This window comes from Phodopus roborovskii, unplaced genomic scaffold, assembly GCF_943737965.1.
Source record: "Phodopus roborovskii unplaced genomic scaffold, PHOROB, whole genome shotgun sequence".
Taxonomy (NCBI): Eukaryota; Metazoa; Chordata; class Mammalia; order Rodentia; family Cricetidae; genus Phodopus; species Phodopus roborovskii.
Genome location: NW_026126515.1, coordinates 2,601,081 through 2,628,280, shown reverse-complemented (window position 1 = coordinate 2,628,280; position 27,200 = coordinate 2,601,081). Strand labels below are relative to the sequence as shown.

The following is a 27,200-nucleotide window of genomic DNA, read 5'->3' as shown; positions in this document are numbered from 1 at the left end:
CGCTTTGTTTACTTTGAATTTCTTGAAAGCTAATGAACAGAAAGCACCACTGCTGAGAGACACGGACTGCTAAATTAAACCAGCCTATACACTTTAGGAACGTCTTGACTTCAAAAGTTGGACAATGTGCTGCATTGAGGGAGAGGTTATGTTTTTGTCCCACAGGAAACAAAAAGCTATGGATTCCTTCAAAGTTAATCGAGATGAGATTTGACTGGGGAAGACCTGAGGATCTTGGTCACAGACATGAGGGAAAGAGCCAAGAAAGACTACAAGACAGATGATGTATAAGCTGATCCCTCATCATGGAAACAGCTCAGAGACAGGATGAAACAGAATAGATCTTGTTGGCTACAGAGTCCTCATGACTTATTATTTCATGTCATCCTTTCATATGGCATGGATAGAGGTTTGGTTATACAGTCCAAATGACTTATAAAAGTTGACAGATACCTTTTACCTGCTCAAATATAAAACAAAAAAAAAATCATCTCTGTATACACTGCACATTCCATATTTGTATTAACATAGACATATAGTATCTTTAAAAGTTTATGTTTTCATAAAAAAGAACCAGATGCCAATATAGACAAGTAGGCCAGGTGATACAACCTCTTCACAAAGCCTGTTACAGTTTCCTCAAAATTCTGCATCCAGAACAACTTCAAAGTCGCTAGCTGAGAGTTCAGCCTCACAGACTACTCCAGCCAGACTTCAGATAAGCTCTACCCTTTCCCACCGCACTGAGACTAGACAACAACTAGCTCTCCCAGGACTTGACCATTATCCCAATTTTCTCAAGGTCTTCTAAGATGCCGGTGCCCACAGACAACAGGAAGCTGTCTAGAGACTAGAGAACACGATGCTCACATTCTCAAGAGGTAGGGTGGGTGGCTTTTGGACATTCGGTAGGTTATGGATGTTTGTCATTGTTTAGGGGAGTTGTTTACAAGTTGTTATTGGTAACGGTCAGTACAAAGGCTGAAGAAGAGAGATTAGATTCAGGGACCTCGTTCTGAAGGGAAAAGCGAGGATATAGTATATAAATGGTGGGATAAAAGGGTGGATTGTTGAGTCTACTTTTGAACAGTCTCAAATATTTTATAACGATATATATTTTTATATATTGATACAAATTTAAGGTTATTTTTGTTATAATATATGTACATACACACATACATATTTCTAAATTTGTCTAAGGTATTACACCTATGCAGATTATTAAACAATGTAGTATAAATTTCTAGTCCTTGAAAGTGATTATTACAAACTAATTAAGATAATTAAGAAATATAGGCTTGTAGTCAATTATCTAACAATCACATTTGTGGCCATGTTAGGTATGTTTTCAAGGTCAAACAGATATTTTAGACAGATGGTCTCCAAACAGTTCAGAGATCTATAGAATATGGTTTTAATAACATGACAATAGGACACATCTGCTCCTGGCGGCACCAATTTACTTCAAAAAAGGACGACAGGAATCGAAGAACCCCCATAAAGAGGTTGCTTTTATTGTGGCTAGTTAGCCACTGGACAAGACACTCAACTGCTAGCCTCAACTGCTAACTTGATGTCCAAATTGGACAAGCAGGACACAAAAGAAGACTGCCGGAAATGCCAAGACTGCTCCACAAAAGACAAGTCTGTTAGATATTCTAGGTCTGTAGGGCAAAGATAGGTGTCCCCAACATTGCAGAGGAACCTTGGGTGACTGTGCAGGCAACCAGACATCTCTGTTATTTCTTAGTTTCGGAAGTTGTTTGCCCTGCACTTTCTGTTTAATCAGGTACTATTATATCCTTCTTGAGACTTTGATGGGGTTACAGACTAGATATTAATTTTACAGCTTTCCTTGTTACCAAACTCAGAAAAGAAAATCACGGAAGAGGTATAAAGTATGTAAGGTTGAAAGACATGAAAGCTTAACTTGTTTCAGAAAATGTTTTAAGGTCTAAAAAGATAGTTTTAGGTTGGTTAGTATAAGTTAGGATAGAAAGTAAATCAGGCACAAAACTTTTGACTCACCAAGATAGGATAATAAAATATTTTCTCTGAATTTGCCAAATACACAAAGACTAGACACTGTAAATGCAATCCTTACCTGATAATTGTTCTTACATTTATCTGTATATAGTTTTACTGTGTTAGAATTAAAACCTTTACTTTTTATTTAGACAAAAAGGGGAAATGTGGGATATTTGTATACTGTGTCAAGATAAATTGCTGTGATTGGTTCAATAAAGAGCTGAATGGTCAATAGCTAGAAAGGAGGTACAGACAGAACTTCCCAACACAGAGAGTGACTCTGGGAGGAAGAAGGGTGGAGTCGACAGGCAGGTACAAAGGAAGCAGCATGAGCAGTACAGACAGATGAGATTTCATAACTAATAAATGTCTCCATGACATTATTTGTGAGCTAGCAGTCCAAAGAAAAATCTGATTACAGTCCCATTCTAGATTAGTTTTGTGATTCTTCTCCAGGGAAAATGTCCAAGAAAACTGCCATCTAGGTCCTTTTTAAAAAAATTATTTATTTTATGTATATGAGTGACCTGTCTTCCTGCACACCAGAAGTGGGAATCAGATCCCATTACAAATGTTTTTGAGCCACCATAAGGTTACTAGGAACTGAACTCAGGACTTCTGGAAGAGGAGGCAGTGCTTTTAACTGCTCAGCCATCTCTCCAGCCCCCATCCAGGTCTTTTTAAAGAACTCTGGCAGGGATTCCATTACTGTTGAACATACAGAACTCACAGAATCAGAAATGGTTCTGGCATATCATCCAATGGCCTGCTGAGTACATTCATCTGTGTTTTCTGCAAAGGATGCCAGGTCTGGATACGGCACAATGTGAAGTGATAAAGGACTTTTAGAGTACTGTCAAAGGTAACAAAGATTAACATTTTTCAAAAGGGCTCACCCCTGCATTTTCAGCCTCTCCTAGGAACATTCCAGCTTATCATCCTCAATCTAAAAGCTCTCAGAGTTATGAAAAGGGTAACCCTCAAGGTCATAAAGTCAATTCCTTTATTTAGCACATGAAGAAACTGAGCTATGGGACAGTTAGGTGGCCTTGTCCAAATCTCAATGTTAGTGGTCAGTTACCAGTCCCTATTTTCACTATCTCAATATACCTGAGATACCAGGTATCTCAATATACCTGGTCTGAGAAGAGGCATAGAAAAATAAGAAAAAAACAAAAACCAAAGAGTGACATCCTTAAGTGTTTACTATGCAGCATTAATACCTTTACAATCCTCAGTGAGGCAGGTACTGTTATTAACCCACTCTGCAGCTGAGGAAGTTAGAAGTTCACAGTAATAGAGTCATTTGCTCAGGATCATAGGTAGTTGTAGGAATGGGCTCTGAACACAGGCAACTTAACCCCAGTTTATCCCCTTCCCTGTATATCATATGCCCTGGATCTTGCCTGAAGATGCCAACAGCTGAAAGAAAGGGAGATAATGTAATCACCAACAGGCTCCCACACCTCCTTCTATTAGCTCATTAGGCTCCAAAGAACTGGCTCCCATACCAGACTGAGGAAAAAAACAAACACAAAAAAACCCAAAAAACTCTTCCCAAACTGCCTGACAAGGCAAGTCCCCCACCCCAGGCTCCAAGAGAAACACTGGTATAGTGTTTCCCCTCCCCCACACAGAAGGCAGGTCTGGACTTACCAGAGGTTAATCCATCTCCAAGCAGGGTGCTAAGGATCACCAGTTGAAGAAACACTCCATGCCCCACGGAGGTCACAACAAACGCTGAGTTGCTCTTTGGTGCTATCCTGCCATGGCACATCTTTTATCCGTCCGATGTTTTTATTTATTTATTTAATTAATTTTTAAAGAGAAAGACTTTAAAATCCAGAAGTAAGAATAAAGCCAGCCAGGAGTAGCTTCACCTATAACAAACAAACAGACAAAAAGACTTAAGTAAAGTGAAATTTTCAGCCATAATTTGTTGAAAAGCAAGCATTCTGCAAGGAAGCCACAAACCCACACTAAGCTGAAAGAATTCTATCAACTAATTCCTTACTGCCAAGAGAAGAGACAAGCGCAGAAGTAGGCTTCAGTTGTCCTGGGCTGCTGCCAAAGCCTGCTGCCAGCTGTTGTCAAAATCTGGTTCAGGAGCCAGGCCCTTGCAAAAAGGGTCAGGGGATAGTTCCAGCTCACCTGGATGTCACCTGCATGGCTAGCCAGGTCAGTGCTGCTTTCAGAGACTTCTTCCTGCTCTGCCAGGACCACTTGACACAGAGCTGCTGGGCCTGCCTATGTCACTTGGCCTCAAAGCGACTTCAGCTAACCAAAGGAGTAACAGTGAGCACATGTCTTAAAGGACTAACTACACAGCCTAGAGAAGGAATGCAACAGCAGGAGCCAAGTCCACAGAGGCCTAACCTGTCACTCAGGAGCCCCGAGGAGCTGACTCACAGCCCCGAATCTCAAAACTATTCAAGGCACAACCCACAGACCTGTGACCAGAGAGGTGACATTCTACTGACTATCCTTGACAATGATGGGGATGTAGAAGACAGGCTGAAGCTGCTCAATGGTCCCACCACTCATTCTGGCTCAGGCTGGCTTCTAAAGAGTGGAAAGTATTATTTTAAAAAAGGAAGAAATCAAGCCAAGTGTGGTGTCACACACCTTTAATCCTAGTATTCTGGAGTTAGAGGCAAGGAGAGAGACCTCTGTGAGTTCAAGACCAACCTAATCTACACAGGGAGTTACAAACCAGGACTACACAGTGAGAACCTGCCTCAAACAAACAAACAAAACCAATCAGTAGTCAAGAATTTAAGGATTATTATCTAAATGATTTTTCGATGTTGGGTTGATGACTTCAGTTAATTTTTTGTTTTATTTTTCAAGGCAGGGTTTCTCTTTGTAGCCCCAGATGTCCTTGAACTCATTCTGTATATCAGGTTGGCCTGGAACTCAGAGATCCTCCTGCTTCTGCCTCCTGAGTGCTGGGATTAAAGGTGTGTGCCACTACCTCCTGGATATTCTGTGTTCTCTCTCCTTCCTTTCCCTCTCTCTTTCTCTCTCTCTTTCTCTCTCTCTCTCTCTCTCTCTCTCTCTCTGTGTGTGTGTGTGTGTGTGTGTGTGTGTGTGTCTGGTTTTCCAGGACTGGGCTTCTCTGTGAAGCTTTGTAGACTAGGCTGGCCTTGAACTCACAGAGATTCGCTTACCTCTGTCACCCAAGTGCTGGGATTAAAGGCATGCACCATCACCGGTGGGCTATTCGTTCTTATTTTTAAAAAATTCTATACACGTAACATAAAGCTTTATAGACACAGGTTAAAGGACTCCTTGAGACTTGGTCAAAGATGTTAACTAGACTCAACTTTAATATATGTCTGAAGCCTTAACTCAAACCTATGTTTCCTCCCAGAGAAGACAACTGCAAGCAGTAATGTAAGTTCTCTCAGTCCAAACGAGAGCAGTTATAATTCTTCAGTAAACATTAGCCAGAGATCAAGAACAGAGCTAGCCACTGGTCTTCACTTCTTCTCTCCTGGTAATTGTGACAATTGCATCTTTGGTCCTTAGCATTTACTCAGACTCTAACTTGAGCCTTTAAAGCTACAGACAGAGTGATTCATGTAGAAGTCTGTATGTCTGTACACATGTGGAGTGTGTTCACATTTCTATGACTGTAAATTGGAGTCAGAATGCCTAGTTATATTCAAATATTTGCTCCTCATGGCTCTTAATCCCAGTTTCCTCTGTGAAACAGCACTGGTGTAAGGTTTAGTTAGACTCAAAGTGCCCAGACCTTTTCAAGTCCTCAATTGTCATTGCTGTCACAGTCACCAATAATAAGACCTGAGTGGGGATCTTTAAGCTTTTTTTTGCAGATGCAGGGGGAAAAAAAGGGGGGGGGTGTTTTAAAGTCAAAGAGGTTAAAGATGTTAAAGGATATGCTCAGAGCCCTAGCTGACTAATGACAAACAACAAGCTTTGTAGTACTACCATTTTAGTGTATCCACACTAGACAACCCTATGAGGCATTCTTTAGTCATCTCTTCAAAGCAACAACTGGAAACCATCAAAAATGCCATCTGCGTGTGCCACATCACAACACGTGTACAGTACATATTTAAGTGGTGAGTAGATATACGTGAGGTAGTGCCTTAGGTGTTCTGTTTATGAGTGTCAGGAATCAAATAATACTACCCAGAGGAGCTAATGCTCAGCTGAGGGGAGGGGATGGGAAGGGAGGGGACTGCTTTTAGGAAGAAAAACTGAGAGGTTAAAAATCAGGAAGCAAAATTTAAAGAAATTCTTACTATATGCTTAGTATATATTTTCTCTCACACTTCTTAATGTACTTATATTAATTATTCAAGAAGATAAAATACAAATTAACTTAATATAGCAAGACTTTCCTGTCTAGAAGCATCTTCAGGAGGAGTTCCTTTCCTGACACTTCCTACCATGCCCATTGCCATTCCTGGCTCCTGGCTTCTTCAACTTGAACAGGCTAGTACATCTGTTTATTTGCCTCACCTTAGTAGACTCAGAGAAGGCACTGACTGTAAATCACTCATTTTGGAATCTTTAAGAGCTAGCAAAGGCCCTGTCATTTGACAGAAGACTGCAAATGTTTGCCAAACTCCTGAATACTATGGGAGGAAACAAAAAGTGGGGAGGTGGAGGAGTACAAGTATTTGTTTTGTTTCGCAAACTGCTGGCTTCTGTCTTACTGCATAAGCAGCTACCTGAACCAAGGACCAATGAAACCTAATAATTGATCAAATACAGAATGTAGAGAGTGGTGGAGGATGAATTTTAACCCCCCTCAAAAAGAGGGAGGACATAATCGGAGTGTCATCAATGGAGTATTTGTATAAAGGATGGTCTAAAGTTACTACTTCAGAAATAAAACAGGAACATCAACTCCCAAAACCCCAGAGTACCACCAGCTACAAGAAAACCCAGTTACTGTGGAGAAAGGGTCATACAGTAAATCAAATCTAAATAAGGAATTACCGGCTTTAAACAGAATTTTTAAAAGTCTTCCATTGGGTATGGTTCTATACAGCTATAATGTCAGAACTCAAAAGACTTGAGTTACCTGCTGTAACTTCAAGGCCAATCTGGGCTACAATAGAGGCTCTATTTCAAATACCACCAATTTGGGAGAGGGGGCATCACTTTCTTTAGAAGTGTGGCCACTAAAAAGTCATCCTCACTCCAGAAAATAACCACCCACCAATGCTAAGGAGATTAACTCTAAACTCAGTAGATCAGGAGAATGTATATATATGTGTATGTGTGTGTGTGTGTATGTATGTACACACACACACACACACACACACACACACACACACACGGGAGGGGTGTAGCCCACATTTCCAGGTACAGTTATCACTAAGGGAAGTCAAGGCAGGAACTTACACAAGTAAGGAACCTTGAGGCTAGACCTGATGCAGAGGCCATGGAAGAATGCTGCTTAATTGGCTTGTTCAACCTGTTTCTTATAGAACCCAGGGGTGACACCACCCAAGTGAGCTGGTCATCCCACATTAATTATCAATCAAGAAAAAAAAAAAAAAAACCCACAGGCTTGCCCACAGAACAATCTGGTGGGGGCATTTTTTTTTAAGGTTCCCTCTTCCCAAATGCCTCTAAATTGTATTGGGTTGACATAAAACTAGTCATCACAGTATCATTAGCCCTAGAGAAATACTAGGACTTAAACCGTTCAAAAAGGGGAGGAAAACCTTTTGCATATCAGTATTCTTTTGGTATGTTACTGACCAAAGAATATGGCATATAATTATTTATTTATGAGACAGGGCTTCTCTATGATGTCTTTGATTTCACAGACACCTTCCTGCCTTGGTCCACTGAGAACTAGAATTTGGAATTATAGGCATGCATGGTGTCACCTGGTTACATCCTCTACTTTTAAAAAGATTTATTTTTATCATTTTTATTTATATATACTTGTATGTCTATAGGAAGTATATGGAGGTACATGCTGGTTCCATGGAGGCCAGAAATTTCAGATCCCTTATAGTTGAGTTTTAGATAGAGCCAGGTGTTGGTAGTTCACACCTTTAATCCCAGCACTAGGGAAGCAGAGGCAGGCAGATCTCTGTGAGTTCGAGGCCAGCCTGGTCTACACAGCTAGTTCCAGAACAGGCTCGAAAGCTACAGAGAAAACCCGTCTCCAAAAACCAAAAGCCAAAAACAAGTTTTAAATAGTTGTAAACTACCTGATGTGGTTGCTAGGAATTGAATTGTGTCCCCTGGAAGAGCAGTATGGGCTCTTAAGCACACAATCATCTCCATCCCTATATCCTTTATTTAAAAAAACAAAAACAAAACATACAGTATGATTGTTTTCAAAGCTAGCACTCACCCATCCTCACAGGAATGTAACAATTGAAGTTACAGGTATGCAGAGGTGAAAGACCTAAGCCTGCTTTAAGTCTTACTTCTGCTAGCAGGCAAGCAAGGCTTTCTGGCTTCTATTTCCATTTCTAAGAATGATTCTCAGGTTTCATCTCAGCCACAGAATTCTTCCCTATTGCTTTTACATTTCTCCTCATGTAATCCAGATCTTCCTCAAGCAGTGATCTCCCCTCCAAAACACAAGCAGAAGACAAGGAAACCCTGCATTCATTATTCTGGTTTCCTTCCTTAGGAACACAGCTGCTGTCCCCAAAGTGCAAAGTAGGAAGAAGCCTAATGAGCTACAGTCAGTCAGCCCCACAAGAACAAGGTGCTAGCCCTCCACATTTGTGAATTAACAATAAAACCTGGGGAACTGCATCCTGCTGAATGTGATGAGCACTCATTCCTGCCCTTAAGTTCCCATATTGCCCCTAAGCTATGAGTCTAACTTTGTGGCAGTCACTTATTTCTGCCTGTTTCCTCCTTTGTAAAGTGGAAGAGTATTGTTTGCTTTCACTATCTCACTAAGCTCTGTTGAAGCTCAGCCAGTCCAAAAACAGAAAAATGAAGGGGGAAAAATCTTGCAAACTAGACCTGGGGCATCGGTGTAGTCCTAGCCACAACCTGCAGCTTGAGCCCAAAGTTCATACAATTTGCTTGCTTCCAAGTTAATGACACAGCATTGCTAAAGAGGTTAAGGGTGCCCTTGAGTCACTTTCAAAACTAGCTCAATGCCTGAGAAAGTAGCAGCAGGTGGGATAGCCATGAAACAGCAAGCGCCCTATTCTCAGGCAGCCAGGCACACATCACCTTTGTCCATTTGCCCAGATGCCTTGGAGAATACCCCTGTGGAGAACACCACAGTTTTGCAGAAGGTATGTGGGGAGGGGGAAGACATTGAGCTCTCCTCTCTGGAGTCAAAAAGGCCTGACTCTATAGGCCTTGACTCCCTGAAGGCTAGTCAGCTTCGCTCATATATAATTTTAGGACAAATTATTCGATAAACCATAAAACCATAAATCCCTCAGGAAAGGGAACTGGGAAGAGAAAACAAATTTGAAACTTTCTTGTCTCAGACTAATAGAAAAAGGAATGGAGGGAGTGGTGAGAGTCTTGACCAACCCTCTCCCAGCCACATGAGAAAGGACAAAGATCATTCCTGACATGTGAACAGAATGTAAGCAGCTAATTACATTTCAGGATATAATGATAAGAAGTTCAAAGTCCTCTCCCAGAGGACAATCAAAAAGTGACTCCCCTTCCTTACCTCTCACCTTCTTAGAAGGGATTGCATAACAATGTTCCCCCTTTCACCTTCAAATCATCAGGGCCTCCTACCGTACCCGACAAACAAATAGAAGATGCCTTCTATTTCTTCCTCCTATGGATCTTTCCAGTCACTAACTTCTATTTCTACTAAGCCAACAACACCAGTGCTTCAACTCCACAATTTCTTCTACTGGGGTTTGAGGAGCATTTGGCAGAACATTACCTTATCCACTTCAAGGTCAGGGCAGCAGTGTGTGTGGGGGGTGGGGGTGGGAGGGTTAGGAAACTCAGGCTGGCCTTGAACTTGTAATCCTCCTGCATCAGCCTCCAAATTGCTGGGATTATAGCTGTGCTCCACCATTCCTACCTAAAAACAAACGTTTGTTGAAATTTAATCTGCTCCTAATTATAAAAATTACCCCTAGCTTTTCTCTTAAACCTCCTAAAATCTGCTGGAACATGCCAGAGATGGTCTTGAATTGCTTTGATATTCCTTACTGCTGTGCTGCTCCAGAAGAACTCAGGGTACCACAGTCTCCCAAGACCCAGACAGACAGGAGACACACTACTGTATCTCCTTCAGTCTTCTCTTCCAGTCTCTGACACCTCTCCTCTAGGACCCAGCAGCAGTTTGACCTGTCACAGGAGACAGCTAGATCTAGCTTCAATATTAGGCAGTGGTTCTGATCTCAAGCAAGTCACCTAAGCTTCCCAGTGCTTAGAGATGGACCTGGATGGTTCCCACGGTTCTTTTAGGTCTAAGGAATTCAAAGTCTTCTAGAAGGGACTCAAAAGTATGTCCTCTGAAAAAGTAAATCAACAAAAGTTCTAATTAAAAGAAAGAAATGTTAAACCTATCCTAGTAGCCCTTCCCTCTTCATTATCCAGGACCAAACTCCAGCATCTATCTCCCTCTGCATTGCAGTAAACTCACGAGAGTCTACTTTTCCATTTGGAGCTTAATCAACCCACCAGCACATCTGTATCCACAATCTAGTACATGGTGTTCCCAAAGTGCTTTCCAAAAATAACAAACAGCAGAGAGAGAGAGAGAGAGAGAGAGAGAGAGAGAGAGAGAGAGAGAGAGAGAGAGAGAGAGAGAGAGAAGCAAAACCCCAAGCCAAAAGCCAACCACCCCACCCAAAAGCCTCTACAAGGAGCACTGCAGCCCTGCAAGGGAGAAAAGTGAAAGAGAAAAGAGCAGAGGAGGACAAAGCAAAACCAGCTGACAAGCAAGCAAGAGAACACAGAGCTCAGCCTTACAAACTTCTCCTCTCTAGTCAGAAGCCACTTTTGTAGGCTTTACCACGGTCTGACAGGCTGACCTATGACAAAAACCTCTCTTCCTGTGCTTTTATCCCCTTATCAATGAAAGGGAAACTGTTCAGCTAAGTATCTCTCATAAACAGTATAAAAGACCAGGCCGGAGTCTCTGGTCTATCTGGACTGTACTAACTGGGTGGTCTAAGGAATCTGCAAACTGGATGATTCTGATCTTACTGGACTATGTAAGGTGGAAAAAAATAAGCACAAGCTATAGATGTATCTGTAACTTCAGTCTTCCGTTCATTATGGTGAGAGCCCTTTCTTCTATCAGGCTATGGCTGATACCCACTGGACTCCCAAAGGGCAGCCTTTGCATCCTGAAATCCAGCTCAAGGCACAAGGTCAATTCAGATTTCAAAAAATAAACAAAATGAAAAGCAGTCAAAGAGTTAAAGAGAACCTTCCTCAACCTTAAACAAGGCTCTTAATTCCAGAATATTTTTAAACACTATTGCTCCACGAAAAATTAAATACCTATTTGCCTGCTGAAAGAGTGCCCTGCTCCTTTGTTTTCCAAATAAAAGGTCAAGCTCAATTTTATCTTTGAACTCAGATTCTCCTGTCTCTGCTTTTTGAGTCAATTCTACCTTGAGACAACCAAAATGTCTCCCTCCTTGAAGCCATACAGAAACAAGCTGCATTTACCACAGGTAATCAGTGCATAAATCAGGAGAGAAGGAGCACATCAATCTTCACGTTTTGACCAGGAGCAAAACATGTTTGGCAGAAACAGTGACAGATCTTTTATGCCATTACACCCTCTTCATGAATCACAGCACAGATGAGAGGAACAGACTCCAATACCCACTTTGCAAATAAAGTTCAAGGTGATTTGTTCAATCTGAACTCTTAGGGTTCTGTTTCCAGGGACTGACTATACTGCAATTCAGCAAATCTTTACTGTTTTCTATGCAAGGCTTGGGTAATCACAGAGACCAAATGTAGTATCTTACTCTCAAGGAACTCACAATATTCTGGAGAAGTATATGTTTATCTATAGCACTGAAATTGTTACTAGGGACCCAAAAGAAGAAAGCATTTTATAGACTTCAGATGTGTGTGTGGTGCTGGTGCTGGTGCTGGTGGGGATTAGCTGTACCTTGTACTCAAGTACACACTGGTGATCACACTTCAGAACAATTTTTGCATGCAGAAACTACTTATTTGCAGCGATCAAACAAAAAACAAAAGACTACGTCACTAAAAAGGATGAAGAGGGGTACAACCCATTTTGTCTGCCTAGAATCACAGAATGCTCCTGTCTGGTAAGAAGAAATAAATACCCATCTATATATGTCACTGGAGAGGAAATTTAGGAGCCAGATTTTAGTGTTCAAAGTAGTTATAGCAGTGCAGGAAACACCTCCTCCATGTCAAAAATAGCAGACTCAAAGGAAAAGGCTGCTGCAGTTATGTTTACTTTTTACCATCATTGTGGATGGCTTCCCACAGGCCCTCAAGTGGGATGATATAAACAGGTCTGTGTCACTTCCTGGTTCTCAGGCCTTCTGCTACACATTCCCAGTCTGTCTGGAAGACTGCTTATTTAAAAATAAACTTTAAAAGCTCACCAAAAACTCCAAACTTAAACCATCCTTCCCTCTATTTCATTCAATTTCACTAAAATTAAATGGTGTAAAGAGCAAGAAAGGAGACTGAGAAGGAATCTTCAGTTCAAAACAAAAAATGCGCTCAATGGAAGTCAAGGTCAAGAGAGCTGGGTTCTACTTACGTATCACATCTAACTGGGAAAACTGACCTTGAGCAAACACTTCATCTCCAGAAGTGCTTGAGCAGTCACACCACAATGTCTGAATAATCTAGCCTGTCTGAACCTCAGGTTCATTATCTTTTCTAAGTACTATGTAGGGAAAGGAACACAAAACACTTAGAATAATGCTGGCATGTTATCAATAACAGTAGTTACTATTATTGTAAATACCTATCATCATTATTGTTATCATATTTGAAACAAAGCATTGGGACAGATAAACTACTTCGCGTCTCTGCTTCAAATCCTATGATTCTTAGTTTGTTTTGTTTTTTCATTTTTTTCTTTTAAGAATGCTAGACAAGAAAGGGAGACAAATTAGGCAAAGCCTGACAGTTAAATATTCACAGCCTCTATGGTAGAAACAGTAAGAAATGGTCAACCTAGAAGGAAATCTACAGGTAAGTTAAAATGAGATCTATCACCCTCCAAAATGGAAAGACTTGTTTATTTTCTTTCATTAAACTCATAGCACTGTGACATATTCACCCACAATGCACTCCCATGAATGCCAAAGACAACATTCCCCTGGGCCAGCAGAATCTGACTTCACCCATTTCACAACATAAAGGTCCCCCAGTAGCTTTTTAAGGAAGCCTTAAAAGATAGACAGCACCACTTCCAATCCCACATTTCTAATGATTACTCCTACCACCAAAGTTTTGTTGTTTAAAAAGTCTACACACACACACACACACACACACACACACCCTTCTAGGAGCTGAGGATGTAGCTCATTCAGTTGGTATAGTACTTAACTAGCATGCATTGATGTACTGAACCCTAGCCCCTGGATTTAATCCCTAACGCTGCATAAAACCTGGCCTGATAGTGCATACCTATAATTGAGGCAACCTGGAACACACAGAATCCTATCCTTTAAAAAAAAAAAAAAAAAAATTGGAGATTATCAGTGGTCTTGCTAGAAGCTATTTCATTAACATGATCATTTATATGGATTTTAGCATGAATTCCAAGGGGGGGGGGAATGAATAAAATAGGGCAAAATGAATTGGGAGGGGGGATTAAAAAATAAGAAGACAGCTATTCTATTTCACTTTCTATTGCTGTGATAAAAACGCTCTGACCAAAAGTGGCTTGGGGAAGAAAGGATATATTTTAGTTTACAGTTACCGTCCATCATTGAGGAATGTCAGGACAGGAACTCAAGACAGGAACCCAAAAGCAGGAACCTTCTTATATAGCCCAAGCTCACCTCATAGAATGATGGTGCCCACATGGTCCCGGGCTCTGTGCCCTCCCTCATCAACCATCAATCAAAACAATCTCTCCAGACCTGGCCACAGACCACTCTAATCAAAGTGATTCTTCAAATAGGTTTCTTCTTCCCAGGTGATTCTAGGTTATGTACAGTTGACAATAAAAACTAACCAGTACAAAGGCTATTGGAGACTTGTGCCTCACAACTGTTTTAGTCACTGCTTATTGGACCATCGAATACTAACTCAGAGAGCCCACGAGGAAGAGTCTCTGAACTAACAGTTACAGCTGGAGCAATCTGGCAAGGGCTTCTGGCATTCTGTATTAGAGAGGAACTCACTTTTTAGCGTTCATCATCATCAACAACAACAAGAAAAGGCCTCTCTGATATACCATACCTGCCCTGAGATTTCTAACTCTTTGGCGGGATTCAAGAGTGAGAAAAACAGATAACCCAGTGATCTCCCAGATATACAAATATGATCATGGTTTCTACCATTTCCCTCTTTCTACTCAAATGTCACCAGAGTATTTTTCAAAGTTAGGATCTAAAAGCACGTTCTTCACCTCCATCTATATGCTGAACAGCCTCAATGAGGTAGCACTCAAGTCAAATAAGATTCTGGGTCCAAATGTTCTCCATCTTGTAGGAGAGCCAGCAAACCTCCTAAGTAAACCATGGTTCTTCCTGTCCTCATTCTCTGAAACTACCCAGACTTCTTGTAAGCTACCAAGGGTAGACTGCCAGGTCCAAGTTAAAACAAGAAGCAGGAACTTTCCAACTGTTCCTTCCCTTTTATTAGCCTCATACTACTGCCCCCATGACATCTTACTGTATAAAATCTTTCACCAAGACAGATTCCATATGTTCTACTTCCAACCAAAATCTCATTTCAAGTTGCCTCTAGGTAGGGTCTTCACTCAGGAACAGAGATAGAATCTCATTAATCTACATCAAGACACATTCCCTTAAATGTTTAAATGGAGACTTCAAAAGTAATCCTGAATTTGTCAAACTTCGGACAAAGGCACCAAAAGAAGTTGGCTCCCATATATGAGATAAGAGAATCACAAGTTCAGTGCCAATCTGGGATACAAGTTACACAAGTTCCTGCCAAAAACAAAACAAACAAAAAACTTGGAAAAGATCAGTAGTGTCCTGGAAGTCAGTAAGCTGACAAGATGGCTCAGTGGGTAAAGGTGCTTTTGCTGCACAAACCTGGTGACCTGAGTTTGATCCTGAGGAAGAAAGGAGAATCAACTTCAGAGCTGGCTTCCTCTGACCTCTACTTACATAAGATCATGCCCATTCGAGCACATGTGAAAGTGTGCAAACACACCCTATATACAGACACAAAAATAATATTTAAAATGTAGGAATAGGAATGAGGAGTTGAATAACATCAAAACACATAGCATGAAATTCTCAAAGAATAAAAATACATTTAAAATGGTTTCTAAAAAGATGGATTAGGATAAACACAGCCCAAGGAAAAGGCATCTTAAATTATTGGAGATATTTGATAATTCCCCTCCTGAAAGGCTTCTGAACTCATCCCTAACACTTTCCTGAGGAACTTATCGAGTTTATTCAACACATACTGGGCACCTTCAAGTACTAGATTCCATGAGGGTGCAAAGGGTGAAAGCATGTGTTATTTTCTTAAACTTTCTTTTCATTTATTCATTTATTCATGCATCCCAATCCCACCCATCTCCTGTACCCTCACATCCACCCTCTGCCCCTGCAACCCCTCCACAAAATAAAATTTAAGAGAAAAGGGGGGGGGGAGAAGGAAAATGTTACCATGGATGCCACAGTATGACTCAGTGAGTCATGCAGTAAACCCCTTTATTCATACATCTCTACATGCAGGCGTTCATCACAAAGAATCACTGGTCTGGTTCAAGGCCCCTGGACTCTGCTACACCACTGACACTGGGCCCTCATTGGGACTCTTCCTGGACATCCTGCTGCTGCTCAGTGTTGTGGAGATCCTGCAGCCCCGGGTTCACAGAACACCCTCATACATGCCCCCCAACTCTGCCCTCGTACTCCAGCAGATCACAGATGGGGTGGATGGTGGGGTGGGCCAACACATAACCCTGGTTCTGGGCCTGGGTAGTCAGCCCACCAGCTCTCCCCTGTCCTCACCACCAGGGTGAACTCTCCAGCACTGCCCTGGCTAGTTCACCCCTTGCAGTGATGAACAAGGGGCGGGGCCAGTTCTCCCATACCTGTACCATCAGAGCCAGCTCTACTGTGTGGTCGGCAAGGTGTACTGGCCACTTTCCTGAGTTCTGCAGCTGGTGAGGGGCTGGGACAGCTCTCCTGATCTTATGACTTCAGAGCCAGCTCTGCCACCTGCCTCAGGTGTTGATGGGCAGGGGTAGGGGGTGGGGAATGAGAACTACAGATGAGTAATAGGGACAGCTCTCCCAAAGCATGTGTTTTTAAAGAGTTTATAGGTTTCTGTATATTGTGTATGTGTAGGAAACACATACAAAGAATTACAATATTATGTAGAAAGTAAAAAGACATGAGAGATATGCAGCCAACATGTCAAAGACAAAACAGGAAGGTAAGCTGCACCCCAGAAGAGAGAAGTGAAACAATTACAGCAGCAAACAATGCAGTCTAATAAAGCTTATGTGGCTTTTACGGTCATATAAATAGAAGTCAAATCCTGATTCTTGCTTCTCATAGCACTTATGCGTGCTTATTGCTTAACAGATATGAGTTTTGTCACATATAAATTTGGAATACCTCTGGGCATAATGGTGCACACCTTTAATCCCAGTATTTAGGAGGCAGAGGCAGGCAGTACATGGTGAGACCCTGTCTTGGGGAAGGAAAAAAAAAAAAAAAAGAAAGAAAAAGAAAAGCAAAGAAAAAGAGTATCAGCACTTGCTTCACAGAATTGCAGTGTCCAATGAACACCTTTTTTTTTTTTTTTTTTTTTAAGTTCAATATATTAGCTGGCATAGAGAAGGCAAAGCGTGAGACAAACAGGCCAGCCACATAAAGACTTAATACCCACTGAGGGGTCTGGACCTAACTAGTAAATTGGCAGACAGCCAAACATTTACTGTCAGCTTATTGACTGTGACTTGTTAGTCTGCGTTTAATGGTAGCTAGCGTCTTCAGGAAGTACTGGAGAAGGCTCCAAATATATATGTGTTACATTCATGCCAGGATAATACCTGGAAGCACATACTTGGCCTAAGAATGTGAAGCATCAGGATATAGGTAAAGTTAGAAATTATATCACCATGTACAAAATAATACTGAGACATGCTCACTCTTTTAGACATAATGGGTATTCAAGAACAAATTAACATGATCAGAACTTGATTGAGTTCTCAATAAAATATGTCAAAATGGATGTATGTTTCAACAACTGAACACAGAAAGAAAATAATAGCTAACATTAAAAATTCATCTAGGATAACAGCCCGAGGGACTTCTACTTTATTTATGATAGAATGACAGAGCCCACCTTTACTCTTCTGTGTGCGTGCAGAATATGAATAAATATTAAAGTGTGTATGTGCCATGGCACACGTGTGGAGGTCAGAAGACAACCTGAGACATGGTCTTTGTTGTTTTACTTCTACAGAGATGAGGCTAACTGGTTCAAAAGGTCCACCTCTTATCTCTCCACCGAATACTGGGATTAGATACTTATGCAACACATCTGGCCTTTGCCTGGGCCAGGATTAGAACTCAGGTCCTCAAACTTATATGGTAAATTCCCTTGCCCACTGGACTACCTCACTAGCACTTTCTTCAAACAGCTTGAAAAGAGGGAAAGAATGGTTTTCAGACACAAATGCAGTAAACCTTCTGTGCTCCAGCTAATGCTCTAGAGGTCCTAAACTCTGTAGGACAGGGCAGAAAGAAACTAGAGTTCTGCAATCTTAGTGAGTTGAGCTGGGAATCTGGAGGAGGCCAAGGAGGTGGGATCTGCAAGGCAAAGTAACTGAGAAGGGGTTTCAAAACAAAAGACTCATCACAGAGTGGCCTTTAATCCCTGCATTTGCCTTCAATCTCAGTACCTGGGAGGCAAAGGTGGCTGATGAGGTCAGCCTGACCTACATTATGAGTTTCATGACAGCCAAGGGTGCACAGAGAAACCCTGTTACAACAAACAAAAACAAACAAACAAAAGAAACTATTCAGAATAAGATTAAAGAAAAAAGTTTTTATATCAAGTAGCCTAAGACACCTGGAGAGGAGAGTCAGTGAGGCAAAGAAATAATACTTGCAGAACAAAATGGTCAGAGGTTTTTAAAGATTGATGGAAATCTTTGTTTTGTTTTGTTTTTTGAAACAGGGTTTCTCTGTGTAGCTTTGTAGACCACGCTGGCCTGGAACTCACAGAGATCTGTCTGCCTCCCGAGTGCTGGAATCAAAGGTGTGTGCCACCATGGCCTGGCCAAAAATTGATGGAAATTTTAAAGCCAAATTTTCATCAAATCTCAAGAAGCACAAAAAGAAAATTCAAGGCACATTATCATCAAAATATTGAAAAACAAAGATAAAGAGAAAACTTTAGAACCAACAGAGTGGGCAAGGAAGATAGGTCCACTACATACAGAAAAACGCAGACCACAGCAGACCCACTGTCAGAAATCAAGCAAGCTAAGAGAAATGGAGGCTCCCCGCTATCAGTAACAGTGTTCAAATATTTTCATTGATGCTTACTATTGAGCACAAGGAATCAATAGTCTTGAAAAAGAAGTGAAATGATGAATTTCTCTTTTAGGATCATACCAAAGGAAATTATCCTAACATACCAACCTGCAACACTGTGCCATCTTATAGAACAATAGAATATATTAACACACTAGAAATGAGTCAGGAAGTCCTCATCCCATCACAAAATAAAATCAAGTTAAGAAATACACATTAAGGAATGGGATCTACTAGCATGTCATAACAAATGTTTTCAAGTATTAACATGTTGAGTATTAATATGTTTGATGGGCCTCTACAAATTAAGATAAAAACTTTTTTTCAGAATAAAGTATGTTCCTTGAGCAGAAACCAAATAACTCGTGTTGAAATATGAATTATTAAGCTCTTAGCTATGCAATCTAATCCCAGGCAGCACAATTTTATCACATACTCTGCTTCGGTGCCTTGTTCTTCATAACCCAGCCCAGGGTCTACACTGTAAAGAAGGCATGAAGCTGGTAACTTATTTTTCCAAGAATGTTGGTTTGCTTTCTTATATCAATGTCTGGAGGTAATTCTGGCTGTCACACTTGGAGAAGGGTATCTAATAATTAGTGATACAACTGACATCTCATGACTAAGGTCAGTATTACTTCTAAACACTTTACTATATGCAGGCCAGCTACCCAAAACAAATGCTTAACTCTGAAGTTAAGAACTACAGCCTAGTGAATAAATGCTGAGCTGAGCTGCACATATGCCAGAAGACCTATTGGTGATACCTAGCTAGTGTGAAACCTGATCAATACAGGAAAGCCTTGAATCCTACTTCAGGTTCCCAAATACACATTTTTATCCTCTCTTTCTAACTCAGGACTATAGTCCCTCAAGAAAGAGGAACTTGAGAGCTGGGGAGGTAGCTCAGTGGTTAACAGCACTAGCTGCTCTTCCATAAAATCCAGGTTCAATTCCTAGCACCCACATGTCAGCTCACTACTATCTGTAACACCAATCCCAGAGAATCCAGCTCCTCTGGCCTCTGTGGGCATTAGGTATACTTGTAACACAGACAAAAGACTCACACACACACACACAAAAATTGTTTTTGTTTTTGTTAGTTTGTTGAGATAGGGTTTCTCTGTTTAACAGTTCTGGCTGTCCTGGAACTTGCTCTGTAGACCAGGCTGGCCTCAAACTCACAGAGATCCAGCCTGCCTCTGCCTCCCGAGTGCTGGTATTAAAGGTGTGTGCCATTACTGCTCTGCAATAAATTAATTTTTTTAAAACAAGGGAGAGGAAGAACAGAGCAGACCTTAGGAGTGAAGGCATCTAGTTTTCTACTTCAGCTCAGCCACTGAGTGTAATTCTAGGCATGACACACATTTTTATGGACTCAATTTTCTGCTAGAGTTCCTCTGCCTCTAAAATTCTATTTAAGATCTTATCTGTTTATAGTTAATCACAGAAAAGGAAGAAAGATTCACATACCCCAAGAAGGTAAAAAGTCAAACTCAAGCAAAGAAAGCATAAAAAAGCCAAGAGCTCAGATAGGAGATACTGGCTAGTCTTCAATTTAAAACATGACAATTTGTACCAGCCTGCCTTCCTCAGGTCAATCCTGATGGAAAAAAGGCAAACGGAGGACAAAGTTCACCCAAGAACACACTGGCATCACCTGATAGCTTTTCAGAAACATTAACTTCTCAACATTCATCCCAACTCTACTCAATCAGAACCTGCATTCCCTAAGATTCTTCAGATAATCATCTGCACATTAACACTCGGGAAATACTAGTTTATAATAATACTAACTTCTAGTCACCATTCTGTTGCTTCTTCACTTAGTAAAAAATAAAATTTTACTCAAGTTCCCTTGATAACCCCACCTCCTTGTAGTTTACATACACAATTTTATGTCAGCTCAGAACCTCCAAACTCAAGATTACCAAGAGCGATGAGGGCACATTACATTCCCTTTGCATATTCCCTTCTCTGCACAGAGCAAGCCTGACCCACAACCTAAATTATAACTCTTCCAAGTAAATAATTCAGCCATACATATTGTTTAAAGACCTCTCAGGAGGAAAAGTGGAAAACAAGGTGGTGAAACCAAAGATAAAAATTGATAGGCAGAAGCTCAACATTTACATCTGAAGGAGATCCAAAGTTTCATTTATGAAGGTTTTTATTCCCTTTTTCTTCCTCCTGCTGTGCTATTTTATATTACATGAAGATTCTCAGAGACTAGGGCAAAAGGATAAAGCACTCACAGAGTAAACAGAAACTAGCAAGTGTTCTCTAGCAGAGTGGTTAGGGGGCAGCAGCTGGAACAAAACCAAGACCTGGATAAGATGAGGCATAACATGCATTGCAACAGAAGTCAGAGTTGGGGAGGGTGCCCTGGACCCATCCACACAGTTAGTCCATGAAAAACACAGGTTGTTGCTCACCCTACAACTCATCCCCGACTCAGGTCACTCACAAGCAGCAGAAGGCCCCAGCCCCAGGCAGATGGCTGAATATGGAGGGTAACAGTACAAAACTAAGGCCCATCGATGCTTACAGGAGTGCCTGGGGGTTGGCACAACTCAAAATCAATAGCATTATCCAAAGTTCTCCAGCACCCACAAAGCTCAAAAGAGTCTGCATAAGGAGTTTAGAGTTAGGGAAAGACCCAAATCAGCTCCCAGCTGGCACTGAGGTATGCTGGCCTAAGGGGACATTTATTCATTTACTGTGGTTGTACCACAATCAAAGCAGTGTACCAGCAACTAGGGAACCGATGACAGAGGTGATGACACGATGATCCGCTCTCAGGAAGTTCACTGAAATATAAGGTGAAGAATTAAAAGAGATGGGAATACAGTGAGGGAAGTGCTGAGAACAGGGCAAAACAGTGGTATAGGCAAGGGACACCCACAACACAGGGCTCCAAACTCACCCTGGCTTTGTAGACGTTAGCCAGACATAAATGAAAGAGGCAGTGAAAGGCATAGGGGCCATTCCAAAAAGAAACAAAGGCAGAAGAGATTTGGGGATTATCCCACCTTTGCTGCTAGCACGAGACCCCAACCATTACTGCCTAAAATGAACAGTTGGGGCCATCTTATAATGAATGTCCTGTCTACTCAATATCATAGCAAACTGTGACCTCAGCATGAGTTGCAACTTGCCCAGAGATACAGGCCTTATGGAGTGCCTAAACCAGAGCCAGAGCCCAGTTCTCTCACTCAACAGTTTCCTTGGGTGTTTCCCAATCAGAATCTGACTCCGACTTAAAGAACACAGTATCAGCCACAGGCAGGTCTGCTCCCCCTGGACTAAGTGTATTCTGAGCACTCCTGGGTGGGCTCTTGCCTAGGCCTCTCTAGACCAGATAAGGAATTCAGTAGCACTGGCCTCCAGGAGCTCCGGGGTGGCAAGAACTCATGAGAATACAGAAGCAGGCACCTACCTGTCTCTTTGGGAAAGAAACCAGCAGGCATTAGCAGCAGAATGTGAGATAGGCTGACTCTGTGCAGGAACACGAACACACACACACACACACACACACACACACACACACACACACACACGGGGGGGGGTCCTTAAAAAATGAGACCCCCTTGGAAATTAAGAGTTGAGGCAGGTTTAATTAAGACTCCACAGGAGTCCACCTCCTTGTCTGGCTGGTCCCACCAACTTAGCTCTGAGAAGCAGTCACCATATGAGAAGCTAACCTTAGGAAGGTAAGCCATCAGCCTAGGGGCCAAGCCCCTAGTGTCAGGGCAAAGCTGCCCTGTACCTCAATCTCTACTTTCAACAGCAATTGTTCTGTGGTCCCCAGCTCTCAATCAGGTTGCCCACTCTGGATCAGACTATTTGTAGGGTAGAAGAAAGCATCCTTAACTTTTGGAGTTTAACTCTCTCTAGACTCTAAACAGAGAGTAAGTACAGAGCATAATTTCTCTTCTGCTTATAACAAAGCAAAACATCATGTCAATATTTGGCTAGCTGGTTCTAACTGTGAGGGGGGGTGTGGCAAGAAGGCTCAGTTGGTAAAAGGAGCTTGCTACTAAGCCTGACAACCTGAGTTTAATCCCTAGGACCCACAATACCATTTGGAAAGAATCTACTCCAAATTGTCCTCAGACCTCCATGTACCCTGCCTCATGTACACAAAATAAAACTTTTTTTTTTAATGTGTAGAAAGAAGCTAATAAGGTTCAAACCTATTTACCATTCCCTTTTACTGCCTGGTGATCATCCACTTCAAGACTTTAAAACAAAGGTATGATGAAAACAGTCTAATCACCAGATACCTTTGCTGCCTCCACTGCCCTCAGATTCGTCCTCTGACCACATACTCCAGTGCAATTGCCAAATGATGGCTTTGAGGTCTGAGGATGCAGTTCAGTAGTACAGCACTTACAAAGACATAAGATGAAACCCTGGGTCTCATCCTCAGGACCACAAAGTCATCATAAAAGCTTTCTGATCCTGGCCTTAGGACCACAACCAGCTAAGAACAACCAGGGCATGTAAGTAGCCTGACAAAAGAATGACTTATGCAGGGACTGAAAAGCCATGTTCAGACGTGTATCCTGAACTCCTTCACATCTACCGTGAGAAAGCTATGGGTGGGGGTGAGGGTGTTTATGTCTGTGTCAGATGACTCTATCCAGACTTCCTTCTCTCCATAAAATTCTCCCTTCAGACCTTGAACTCCTAAAAGAGAAAAGCAGTTTTGATTTCCAGATGAATGCTCCCATTAAGGGAAGGGCAGCTAAGGATAGAAAGGGATGACTACTGTGAATTCCAGAGCCATTACACTTTTGCAAAGGCTTCCTCAAAAGAGGCAAAATACCCATTCCAAACAGAAAACACACTTCATTCAGATAACTTCTCTAAAGTGTACCATTTTGGTAAATGATGTCTCTGTTCTCCATGGCTGCTTTTTTCTTTATGTGACATTAAAACTCTCACATATAATGTATAGAATTTTCTTACCAGGAGGTTTAGAAATAACTAGTTTGCTATTGATTGTGGTCACATACACAGACACACATAGACACCTGTATTCCAATATTGGAGAAGAGACAAAAAAGACTAGTTGACGCTAGCCTACATTACATAGTGACTTCAATGCCACTCTGAACTACTCAATCTTGGTGGGGGACGGAACCTAGACATGGTGGCATGCACCTTTAATCCCATTCTCAGAAGGCAGAGGCAGGCAGATCTTTGTGAGTCAGAGGCAAACCTGCACCCCATAACGAGTTCCATGACAGCCAAAGCTGCATAGTGAGACCCTGTCTCACAAAACAAAAACAAAAATAAAAACAAAAACAAAAAACAGGAAAGGAATGAAGGAAAACAGATCTCCAAACTGACTTCTCAAAAAATTAAAAATAGAACTACATGACCCAGCTATTTTACTCCTAGGCATATATCCAGAGAACTATACACTACCACAGAGATATTTACACCCCCATGTTTATTATTGCTTTATTCATTATAGCAAAGAATTGGAAACAACTTAGTTGTCCATCAACAGACTAATGGACAATAAAAGTCACACACACACACACACACACACACACACACACACACACACACACACGAAGTACTACTCAGCTCTTAAGAAAATGAAGTTTAAAAATTTTCAGGAAAACAGATGAATTTAGAATATATTATATGAAGCCACAAATCTCAGAAAGAAAAAAAAATGCATGTCTTCTCTTATACATAGAATCTAGCCAATAATATACATACATACATACATACATACATACATACATACATACATACACACACAAGTGTATATGCAGGTATCATAACAATAGTAGAGCTGCCACCCTAAAATCCATTTTTTTGTTTGTTTGTTTCTTTTTTGTTTGTTTTTGTCTATTTGAGACAGGGTTTCTCTGTATTGCTTGAGAGCCTTGCTCTGTAGACCAGGCTGGTCTTGAACTCACAGATACCCACCTGCCTCTGCCTCCAGAGTGCTGATATCAAAGGTGTGTGCCACCACCGCCCAGCTAGATAAAGGATTTGTAGAGGTAGAGAAAAGTTTGGAGAAGGTCTTGCTGTGAGAAGAAAACTGACACTAGTTTCATTTCCACAAAAATGACAACTCCAAGTTTTGTCTATACAACCACACTTTCTACCTAATTTCAGCAAACTTGGATATACCTCAGGAATTTACCTGGCTGAAGCTGGTACCTGCCCACAGCTGTTACCCAATGTTCCATAGTCCTAGAGAGCTAGAGAAAAGGAAAAATAGGGGGAATCAACATGGTGCTTGAAACTCTACCCCCAAGTCAGCAGAAGGCACTACTTTTAATTTTATCCAGATTCTACTATTCAAATTAAAAACATAGGCCTATAAGCCCCACCAATGACAAAGCAAAGGAAAAAAAAAAATGCTGTTCATACCTTCACAACAAGTTCAAATCTCCAAGCTGCCCAGATAAGTTCGATACAAATGTCAATAATATGTGTAAGTAAACCCTTAGTCTGACAGATCTGTTTACTGGTGCTCCTATCCAGTCCCTTAAGCTATAAGCTTCCCTGTGACTAAGTATTCTCCATACCTTCTATTAGAAACCAGATCAAACAAGAGACACCTGCTCTTACCACCATTCCAACAACCCTAGCAATCTTCTAGAATAAACTTATTTTCCACCCAAACCTTTCAGCTTCTAGGAGAATCTCAAGGTTGAACAAACTCTTGAGACACGAGTCTGACCATACCTGTACTTGCCAGTTTCTCTCAGGTCTTGGTTCCCAATATCCTAAGAACTTCAGATCCTTGCTCTATCCTCTGGCACCTGAAGTTGTTAAGAACCATGCTCCCTGTTTTATCATGTCCTAGTAACCGTGTCTACATAGCCTGTAAAATGTACATAAGACACAGACCTTAAGCCCACCAGAACTTTCAATAGAGCTAAGGAGGCTACAGATTCAGACAGCAAACAACCAACGCAGGAGCATCTATTTCAATATTCTATGTAGGTGCAATAAATGTTGAACTGTGAAGAATGAATAATGAGAAATGAGGAAGAATAAACAACTAATGAGTTATGAACAAAATCAAGAAAAACAATAGAGATCAAAGAAATTAATCTGAACCAGGATAATCAAAAAAAGGTCTTCTAAAGGAAAGTCAAGAGGTTGGATATAAAATCTTTGAAGGCTGAGAAAGTAGAGTGGCAATCTGTCACATGGTATAAAGCTGTAATCCAGCTCTTGGGAGGCTGACCTTGGAGGATCACACATTTGAGGACAGCCTGAGCTACATAATGAAGCCATGTCTTAAAAACTACAATCCAAAAAAAAAAAAAAAAAAAAAAGTATCAAGAAGCAAAGAGGGGTGGGGGGAACACATAAGAATGTTCCTTCTTGAACATTTTTTGGAGCAGAACACTGAAGTTAAGCATCCTAGATGGGGAAAGTCCAAGGATCCTCATGATAATTCTTACTGGTTTTCCTAGTTTCTGCCACTTGACAGGTTCTGGCTATTCCAAAGTATTAAATATTCAACCAACTCTTCAGGTAGGGCCAGCTGGGAAACTCCCCCTTGGGTCAGTATGCAATGGGAAACAACTGTTCTTGAGCAGGAAGCCTGACTTAATCCAACTCCACAGCATTAGCTGAGGCCCTCCAGGAACACAGGAAGGAATGAATAGGGGTGCCACACCCTGACACACAGTTTTTATTCACTTACCTAACCCCTTGAGATGATAAGCACTGTGAAAGGGAGCTAACTGACCCTGGCAAAAAGCAACTACAGCAACCTGGAAGACCAGTCAGAACAACACAAAAGAAGTCTTGTCAGGATACTGGTGACAGGAACCTGCAGAAGGTAGCACAAGAAAGGATCTGAAGGAGGGGCACTGGGCAGAGCTGGAAGATTCAGGTTTCCATCCCCAGATGGTGCCATTATCTTCAGACCTTGATGCTTTGGCTCAGCTGACAGATGCTAAATGCTAAGGTCAGTCAGCTCAGCACTCTGCTTGCTTCTGGGAATGGGGGTTACACATTCCATCCTTCCCATCTGCCTGTGGTTTTATATGCTAGCTGTGATTTCCTGTAATTCCTGTTTATAAGGGGATCGATGAGAAGATAAGGACAAGAACAGGGCACCTCCTCTGTCCATCACACTGTGACAAACACATCTCAAGAGTCCTGCACTACAGTTTTACTGGTAACTCCAATTATGGGAAGAAGGGAAAAGGGGAAGGAAGCTCTTGCTTTGAAAGCTGTAAGGGAAGTGCCCTTCTTACACAATCAATTTCCCCTTTTGGCAGAGCCTTCCCAGAATGCATTTAGTGAGAGAGAAGAACCAACAGTTTCCAGCCCTAAGTCCTGACTGGTTCCTGTAGCAATAAGGAACCCAAGATTCCTTTCTTGTGCTATGAAAAATGAGTAGAAAGCCAGGAACCAAGTGTCAACATATGAGGACAAAAATAAGTACACAGCATCCTGAAAACAGGGTGCCAGCTTTTCACAGTAAGGACCCTGAAGGGGACAGGA

The 27,200-nt window shown here is 41.5% G+C and overlaps 1 protein-coding gene across 1 annotated transcript in view; it reads right to left on the bottom strand.

Annotated features, from left to right (window-relative positions):
- Susd6 (sushi domain containing 6) overlaps positions 1-27,200 on the bottom strand; it is a 92,942-nt gene that overhangs the window by 46,782 nt on the left and 18,960 nt on the right. Inside the window, exon 2 of the mRNA XM_051196233.1 lies at positions 3,685-3,908. Coding sequence (XP_051052190.1) covers positions 3,685-3,805 — 121 coding nt within the window. The 5' untranslated portion in view covers positions 3,806-3,908. The remainder of the gene's footprint in view (positions 1-3,684; positions 3,909-27,200) is intronic.